We start from the raw sequence: 10000 nt of genomic DNA on the forward strand, positions 1-10000 counted from the left end.
AGAAAATACTAAGATGTCTCGAAGTAACATAAACCATTATACATGGTAAAGACCTTTGTACCAGAATTCAGAGACATTGTTCACTGTTCAGCCAAGAGTTATCAGGATGTCTTCAAATCTGGAACTATATTCAGACTACTTTAATACATTGTCACTGTTGCGAAAAAAATATTCTTAGCTATTTCAACCCTGCTTTACAGAGAGAGCAAATAATGGAGTGACTCTTTCTTATTGAAACAGCGACAACAAAGCTTTTTTTTAAAAAAGCCATCAGACATTTCAAAATAAGCTCATAGATAACTTCATCATTTACATGATTCAGTAGAAACAGTTGACGAAACACTTTTTAAAAAAATGAACATCTCGATCCTTTAAACATTTTTCATCACTTATGCAACAGTCTGACGAAATGCAGTTTGAAGTTGTGGTTTGTTTCAAAATTTGTTGTATTATGGAGCAAGACAAAATGTAACAAAAAATGTTATTTACATTTGGGATGAATTTGACTGATTTGGGTGAAGATCTGGGACAAGAAGTATTTTACAAATGAAGGCCTGTATTCGTCCCAATCACCATGGTATAATTGACTGTGTAAACATACACATTTTCTTGAACATCTTTATAATGAGACCAACACATGGGCTTTTATGTGAGATATACTGATCTAGCATATCAGCAGCCAAAGCAATATTCCACATAAGATTAAAGATATAGTGTTGATTTGTTCCCAGAAATTCTAAACAGTTTTATCCTTTACAATATCCCCAGTGTCATTCCACAATTGCCTAAATCAATTTTTGGGGTTAGGCCTACATGATAAATTTGTCATTCAAAAAAAGACATTAAGTTATATCTTATATTTAAAGTTTACTTTCTTTAATCTTTTCAATTTTTTCAAAAAAATTATCTTTGCACTTGAGTAAAAATGCTAATGATATGCGATGTAAACTATACACACGATCAAATACATTATCCCTTTCGTGAAGTAGGTTCTGAGAAAGGAACATGTAAATGAAATAAATGTCTGCGTTCAGAAAAATAACATTGAATACCTGTTTACTAAAAGCTTTTTAACTCCACCACCAGTAAAATTTATAGATCTTTACTAAGCTACATTAGCTACAGCTATAATAGTTGCATTTGTTAATTCATCATAAAGAGAAAAAAAATAATTCTGCATTAAATTAAATGCAAAACACGAAATCATTTTCATTGAAATGATAGAATCAAGAACATAATACAACTTAAACTCCCTTCCACTTATGTCATAAAAATCAATTCTAAAAATTTGAATTCCATTTCATTACCACAAAGGTCTAATAATGATATTAGAAAAGTACATAGAAGCTTCTGAAAAAAAATTATTTCCCAATACATCTTTAGGGTAAGTATGTAAAGCAACTGAAAGAACCATAAATATGCTTTTCTTTGAATATAAACAGGCTAATATATGACATGTTTTAGAAAATAACAAGACAATGATTTAGAAAAAAAAAAGGGGGGGGGGGGGGGGGGTGAATATGTCACCAATACAAACAGATTAGAGATCAGAGCCCTTTTATAATTCACTTATGCAAATATTTGCGACCTATATATAACTTGGTTCTGTTCTTTGACAACCAGTCGCAAATCTTTCCTGTCTTGACCTTCCTTTTCCAGAGTCCTATAATGGCGTAGGCGGTTAATTTTAGCATCCCGGTGCTGCTTGTCTAGGGCTGCTTCTTTAGCGTCCTGCTCATTAAGTTTCTCTGTCCAGGACTGAAGTCGAGACTCGTTGTTCTGTTTGCGAATGTCCTGTGAGAAAAAACAATGAGATTGCATAACGGAATGTACTGCAAAATAATATTTCAACTAAATAAGTCATTACAAAAGTTCTTTCTCTAACAACAAATATGTGAGTGGTTGGTGGGTGCTCTGGTGTGGTTTGCTCCTTTTTTTCTATCAAACATTTATCATCCTTATATCTCCTCCTTCTTTTTTGTGTTTATTATTCTCTTGTAACACCTCCAATCTTCGGCACTTATATGACCTTATTGTGTTGCAAGAGCTTTAAAACTCTTACTAAAACAAACAATAGCAACAAATATTATGATCAGCAGTTTCAAGGCTTGTAAGTTTATGTATGTGTTTCTTTATCCGAATACACTTGTTGGCATATTTGTAGTGCACAATGGGCCAGTATGCATGAAAAGTGTTATGGTGTGTGCGCTGTGGATACGTTATTTCCTTGTGAGTTACCTCGAGCCACAGGGAGTGGGCACTACAGATGTGATCCTTATCATTATTGTTACTTTTATTATTATCATTACTATTATTACTATTATCACTCTGCTCCTATCATCATCATCATCATCATCATCATCATCATCATCATCATCATCATCATCATCATCATCATCATCATCTTCATTGTTTGGTAAGCAGGGTAGGAGGAGAGTCTTGTTTTAATTTTAGACAAAAATAAAATAACAATATTAAATGTTTAAATTTGTTTAATAGCTCAACGTTTCGCCCCGTGGGCTTAATCATCATCTTCATCATTATCATTGTCATCTTCATCATCATCATCATTAGTATCGTTATTATTATTAGTAGTATTATAATTATTCTGTTTCTATTTCTAGTTCTGTTTATTATTATTATTATTATTATTATTATTTATTATTATTATTATTATTATTATTATTATTATTATTATTATTATTATCATCATTGTTGACAAGTTGCCTTCTCCACAAACTAAAATACCTCCATGATTTTTGTCACACATCACACACAAACAGTACATGAATTGGGCTCTGTTAATCTAGACTGTGTCATTTCTAGCTACTACGGTACATCACAAGCACTGTAAGCATAGTGCTTCTCATATAGACTACACCATGCCTCCTATCTAGCCTACAGCTAGTCACATCACCTCTACAATCATTTTGTCAAAGTACATCATGTTAACAGTTTGTTACTAACATCCAAGCATAGGCTAGAAAATCACTTCTTTCTTTCTGGCGTCGGTGGCCTAGTGGTTAGGCTACCGGACTCGTAATCTTGAGGTTGCAGGTTCGGGGGTTTAAGCCGCGGGCCCGACATTGTGTCCTTGAGAAAGGCACTTAACACGAATTTTCCTCACTTCACCCAGGTGGGAAAGGGTACGCAGACATAGACAGCGAAAGATCTTGTCAGTATGTTCAGTGTTTTAGCGCTTATAAATGGCTGCTTGCACTGTATGCTTCCCAGGAAGGTGATGTTGTTTCAGAATGCTCTCAGGTTTGCTGGGGTACTAGCATAGATTGTGAAGAGCATAGAGCTTGCTGTTGGGCGGGGATTTGCGCTATACAAATGCAATCTATTATTATTATGCTAGACTAAGTAAAAACTAACAACTCACCTCTCGTCTTTGAACAGTTTCAGCAATGTCTTGATCTCTTTGTGCCTGAATCTGCTCCCTCTTTTCACGCCTTCTCCTAAGAGCTTCAATGCGTCTGTAAAATTAAGAAATAAATTAGAAAAATATGTAAAAGTACTACCATCGGTTTCTCAGAAACAATGTATAATACTTTAAAGGCAATAAGTGTTACACAGTAATCTCAAAAGTACATACTCTCACAACAAGATTTTTCTGGAAAGCTAATAGATTTATTAACAGTCAAACCTGCTCTAATGAACACCACTCAAGAAACTCATAACTTTTTCAAATTACTACTTCCCACTTTCCCCCTTGCATTGTTTTCTATGCATAACAATGATACTGTCCAAGAGGACCACCTGTTTAAGACTATCACTTTTCTCATCAACCATGAATGATTATCTTGGACAAGTTCAACTGTCATTGGTGATTATCTGTGAGGAAGGTAAACCAGCCAGGGCATATTTTTTGGTATCCTGTAAGGCCAGTACATGCGCCTGGGGCTAACCAAGTTTGGGTAGTCTATAGATGGGGAGTTGAAAAACATCAAGGTCCAGGATTCAAAGCGTTAATACAATACAAATGAACTAACAAGCTTATTTGAATTTTTATTTGTAATGGGTTTTTTCTTACCTGTTTTCTCTGTCTGCCTCATCTTTTTGATTTTGCTCAATGCGAATTCTCAACTCATGGCTTATTTTCTTTTTGGCCTCTCGTGCAAGCTGGATATCCTGCTGCTCCTTAATCTGACGCTGTCTATCCCTCTCCATCTGGCCCAGAATCCTCTCACGGTGCTGGTCCTGCATCAGAGACTTCATATTGTCCTCGTCCACTAGGCGGGCTTGCCATTCAGCTTCTCTCTTGATCACGCGACGCCGTCTGAGAGTTTTGGAGAAAAATGGAGGCAATTTAGTCATTTTGGGGGGGTACTCAATTTCAACTCTATGTATGTTATGAATTTGGGTAATTCCAAAGGCTGAGCACTTGCTGCAAAAGTTGGAGTAAAAAAAAAAACAGGAAGAAGAAAAGGAAGAAAGGAAATATAAAACATCAAAGTCAAAACCTCATAAGTATGACCCAAGCATAGATATCAGTGTGTGCTTCACTACCATCAAAGAATGGTATTAGTTTGCAGTGGATCTAATCGTTACCCCATTACCCTGTGTGTTAAGTGGGCTTCGTCTTGAACGAAAATCACAGCATATGAGAGGGGCTAGGTTCCTTTTATGTAATTAACACAAAGGCGCTAAGCAAATACATTTTGTTTGGTTTCGATTACTACCTCTTATGGTTAAAGTTTATTTACATGGTGCTGCGGATAGGTTCTGTTCCATTACTATCTTTTTTTGTTTTCATCTCTCGAGTTTGTTTTTTCCTAAGTACCAAATAACCATTATCATATGAAAGTGCTTGTCTTGACCATTTAAAAAATCTTACTCCATAGGTGGTGAAAGAGATGACAGCTAACTATTAATTGCTTCTCAACCCTGTCCATAATCCAATGCAAAGAAAACAGACATCGTCATTAAGATAGCACACAGCACTAGACTTCATATCCACAGAAGAAAATCCAAAGTCCTCAATATGAATGTTCAAGAAGTAACAGTTCTGACTCTTCAAGATGCATCTATGATTTCTAAAGGGTGTGGAATCTTTCGCACCTACCACGGAACTGTCATCATTGAATATATTACGAGGGTATAAAGGCGAAAGTCCAGAAGACGAGAAGAGAATTTATATTGTTGTAGGTAAATTCTGTGGAAATCCAATGAATTGAAAAAAAACCCCAGAAAAGTCTGTTCAAAGCACAGTGAAATTTGATCTACGACATGCAACAGAGACAAGAGATAAAGAACTGCATTTGAGAGGAAGTTCCAAACCTTCTTCAATTGATGCTGAAAAAAGATTTTGGACCTAGCATAGTTCAACTTTATCCCCACAGAGAAACTGTTAGAGAGACCAATGGAAAGTGGAAAGGAAAGGATACAGAAATAATAGCGATTGACTGGACATGCATTAAGAAAATAGTCTACAAGTATAACCACTCTTAGAAAACCAGCCCACAATATTGCAAGGCAAAGCTTAAGATGGAATCTCCCAATGGGGGGGGGTGGGGTTGGGGGTATGGGGAGACAGGAAGGCCAACATCCTCCTGGGAACAAGATCTGGAGGCAGAACTCTGACAGATGGGACACAGCTGGTTTGAGGTATAGAGGATGGCCCAGAAAACAGGTGGAGAGCCCTTCTTAGTGCTCTATATACCAGGGTGAAAAAGGCAGAGAGAGTATAACCTGAAGGCCAGTCAGATGGAATCCCCACATCAGAGAAACAGACCAGAGTGAGCTCAAGAATAAACTGGGAGAGAAATGAAGGAAAAGAAAATCTGTACAAATAAACTGGGCCAAACTTGAAGAAAACAGGAGAAAGAAGCACATTACAGACATCTTTAGAGGGGAATTATTGATAGCCAATGCTCATAAAGAAATTAAAAGGAAACATGTAGAAAGAGGTGATCTGATAATTTCAAATTTAAATCTTAAACGTCTCCATTGAGCTTTGAGAATTTTATAAGACAACAGAAAGTAAAGAAACAAAATTTCTTAACCAACCTGTTTGCTCTGCGAGTTTCCTCTCTCTCCTCAGGGGTCATGCTTGCAATAGGTCTTGAGGCAACAGTGTAGTTACGCTTGAAAGCCTTTGTGTCAGGCTGTGAAGGTGGTTTGGGTGTTCCCAAACACTCCTCCACTGAATTTGAGTAGTCGTGTTTTGCATATGTGTCTACATACTTGAAGGCTGGACTTGTCCATTCAACTGTTGTAAGAAAAATACAAAGTTTAAGTACTCTTGCAAAATTTGAAGCACATCCTCAACGGTACTTCATTTTCATGCGAGAGATAAAATCTTGGGTGAATGATCCCTATTAGTAGAGAATTATAGAGAATTATTACCTTTAGTTGTCACATGAGCTATGATTGACTTCAGCTTAGATACTCATTTTGGTTTTGGTTTTTGTTAGGCGCTATACAAATGCTATTTATCATTTTTAGTAGTAGTAGTAGTATTCATATGCCCACCCTTGAAAGACTATCAAGAAAATGGGCTGACAGCAAAATCTTAAGATACCTGACCAACATTTTGTATCATCCTATAAATTTGCAGTCTGACTGCAGTTCGGTGTATTTTTACACATTCAGAGTTTCACAGTTTGCACCAATATGCATAAGGAAGTATATGAAAACAGGAGCGTGAAGCATTTGGCATATTATGACTTCAAAACTTAACACTATGCTAACAGCTAGTTGGAGGGCTCAATGTGTAAGCCTAACATCATTTTTCCCCACTGTCGTTTCTATCTATCGGTCTTACTTTTCCCCTGCAATAAAATGCCATTGTGTCGATGTGCATCTGTTTAGTCTTACTTTTCCTTAGTAAGAAATTACCATTGAGTCCATGTGCATCTATTTTGTCTTAATTTTACACTGCTATAAACAACCGTTGTGTCAAGGATTATCTTTTTACTCAAACAAACAAATATAATGCTGTAGCCTACCATTATAAGGTGACTCCCTCTGGTCTCTTGCTTCCAAAGGCGCCTGCAAAGCTGTTTCCCTAAATGGCCCCGGCTCCTTTGGTGCAACATCACCAGCAATACCACCACTGATCTCGCTGTAGGAGGGGCTAGGGTCATTGCGCCAGTAGTTCCACCTTGGCCGACCTTTGATCCCAGGGGAAGTGTAAAACAGGAGGCTGGAATCTGTGTTGACCCCCGAGTCGGTGAACTTCGCCGGGTTTCCATATTCGTCAAACTCTTCATCATTCACAAGTTCTTCAGCATCGGCCCTGTTTGGGATGTTGTGGACATCTTCCTGCTCAATGAAGGTGACAGATTTCTTCAGCACATTCTCTTCCTGTTTCCCTCTTCTGCTCAGCAGCCTGGAAGCAGCAGCAGCTCTCTCGGCATTGTACTCCGCGGTCGCTCTGTCAGTTGCCACAGAAACCCTGTCAGTCGTGACTCTCTCCTTCCGGGCATCTCCAACAGAGGTCAGCCGGTGCTCCATAAGCTGACTCATGACGCGATCATCCAGTTCCTGGCGCGTCATATCTGTGCCCGGAATAACGGCCGCAGCATCATCCACAGCTTTACTTTCCACTAACCGGTTTCGATCCTCTCTCACCCGCCTCCTCGGACTCACAACGAACGGTGGGTACCCGTAAGGAAGGTAAGGCGGGTACCGGTACATGTAGGGATCCCACAGGTAAGAGCTGTTCTCCACGACGAAAGGATCCACTCGAGGATATTCCCGTGGCTCCGCAGAAGGGCCAGAAGTTGGGTACCCGGGCAGGTTTTCTATTGGGTACTGGTCAGCTGTTGAGAGCAGGGACTTCCTTGCTTCTGTTGGCATCTGGAGCTCCAGAGATAGACGTTCGTAGGTGCTGGGGTGAATCCACACAGCTACGTCACCGGGAACTTTCTCCGTGCGTCCGTTACTAAAGGACACGGTCAGGGGCTGGTCCGCTGGTCCTGGAAGACGACATGAGGAGATCAGTGAAGGAGCAAAATAATAAGGACACGTGGCTAGTTAATGAAAGAAGAAATGAAGAATGTTCGCCTCTCTTTCAAAAAGTCCCGGGTTCGACAGGCTGACTGCAATTTTATTAAAAATCTTATCTAAAGCGAATAGTTAAAAGAAAGAAGGAATAAAATTTTTTTTAATGTACCAGGGAAGAGATGAATGAACGAATACAAGACACAGGAATTCTTTTTTAAATGGAAACATGAATGAAGGGAGCGATGTTCAAACAAATTGTCTATCCACTGAAGGACAAACAAATGAATAAATGAACGTGTTAATTATACACAGGTCCATTCCTATGTTCACCACAAAAGATGACTACAGCGACCTGAGCAAGAAGTCCCTCACCCTGTCCATGGATCTGCCACTGATGCTGTGGAAAGAGGAGGAGCCGGATTGTACGTACAGTTCCCAAATGGACGACGACAAGCAGAGGCAGTCCCAACAGGGCGACATTGTACAAACTACAGGGCAGAGACGGAGGCTCTAATACATGCAGCAAACATCACCAAGAATGTGGTAAACCCCTAAAGCCAAGTAGTATTCTTAACAGATGCCATGTCAGTACTGCAGGCAATCACTGCCGGCAAACTACCAAGGCTACGAAAAGTAATTGACGACATCCCATGTCTGAGGATCATACTGCAGTGGATTCCATAACACTGTGGTGTCTTAGGAAATGAGCAGGCAGATAGGATGGCCAAACTGGGAGCACAGAAAGAGCAACTAGACAACAGCGTTAACTACACAGAAATAAAAACTATTATAAATACACTATTTAAAGCACCTCAGACACCAGATAGCTACCATGGGCTGTCCCGCCAAGAACAAGTGATTATCTTCCGACTAAGGACGCAACACACAAGACTGAGACAACATATGTACAGGTGTTTTAAACTAGTACAAACACCAAAATGCCAGTGTGGAGAGGCAGACCAAACTGTTGAACAAATCCTTCAACACTGTCTTGACACACGGGGCCCTGAGACAGGTAACGTGGCCAACCCCACTGACGCTACAAGAGAAGCTATACGGGCCGACAGATGAACTGAGCAGGACGGCCCAGACTTCAAGCGTGATGCGATCGAGAAAAAGAAGAAGAAGAATGAACGTGTCAATGAAAAAGTTAGATAACGGATAACCAAGAGAAACTAAAGGAAGACAGAGCTGAAATGTGTAAAAGCGTATCAGAAGAAGGAAAGCCCGGAGTTTAATAATACAAAGGCCTCAAAAAGGGGAAATTGGATTTGGCTTTTTCTTTCACCTTATCCCCATACCAAGGAAACAAATTAAATATCCTGGTATCGTGACTTTCAACTTTCAAAAGTTATACTCTTTCATTTTGAAAAGCAATATGTTGCAAACTTGCCAGTGGTAGTACAAACTACAACCTGAGCAGACAGGCGTATGCCTAGTATACTCACAATCTGATCCTCCTATCTTTCTCCTTCACCTCCTCCCTCCTCCTCCTCCTCTTCCTTCACCTCCTCCTCCTCCTCTTTCTTCTTCTCTTTCTCCTTCGTCTTCTTCCTCTCCTTCTCCTTCGTCTTCTTCCTCTTCTTCTTTTTTCTCTTCTTCTTCTTCTTCTTCTTCTTCTTCTTCTTCTTCTTCTTCTTCTTTTTCTTCTTCTTCTTCTTCTTCTTCTTCTTCTTCTTCTTCTTCTTCTTCTTCTTCTTCTTCTTCTTCTTCTTCTTCTTCTTCTTCTTCTTCTTCTTCTTCTTCTTCTTCTTCTTCTTCTTCTTCTTCTTCTTCTTCTTCTTCTTCTTCTTCTTCTTCTTCTTCTTCTTCTTCTTCTTCTTCTTCTTCTTCTTCTTCTTCATGTCTCTCTCTATCTGCCCCCCTTCTCCTCTTCTCTCTCTCTCTCTCTCTCTCTCTCTCTCTCTCTCTCTCTCTCTCTCTCTCTCTCTCTCTCTCTCTCTCTCTCTCTTTCTCTCTTTCTTTCTTTTTCTCTCTCTTTCTCTTTCTCTCTATCTCTATCTCTCTTTCACTCCCCCGCTCTCTCTCACTCTTTCACCCCGGCCCC

At 39.3% G+C, this 10000-nt stretch overlaps 1 protein-coding gene across 1 annotated transcript in view; it reads right to left on the reverse strand.

The window, feature by feature from the left end:
- Positions 1-889: 889 nt before the first annotated feature.
- LOC101861562 overlaps positions 890-10000 on the reverse strand; it is a 19539-nt gene continuing 10428 nt past the window's right edge. The window contains exons 4-8 of the mRNA XM_005093274.3: positions 6954-7925; positions 6013-6214; positions 4037-4282; positions 3386-3479; positions 890-1794 (exon numbers count right to left, since the gene is read on the reverse strand). Coding sequence (XP_005093331.2) covers positions 1570-1794; positions 3386-3479; positions 4037-4282; positions 6013-6214; positions 6954-7925 — 1739 coding nt within the window. The 3' untranslated portion in view covers positions 890-1569. The remainder of the gene's footprint in view (positions 1795-3385; positions 3480-4036; positions 4283-6012; positions 6215-6953; positions 7926-10000) is intronic.

This window comes from Aplysia californica, unplaced genomic scaffold (assembly GCF_000002075.1).
Source record: "Aplysia californica isolate F4 #8 unplaced genomic scaffold, AplCal3.0 scaffold00061, whole genome shotgun sequence".
NCBI lineage: Eukaryota > Metazoa > Mollusca > Gastropoda > Aplysiida > Aplysiidae > Aplysia > Aplysia californica.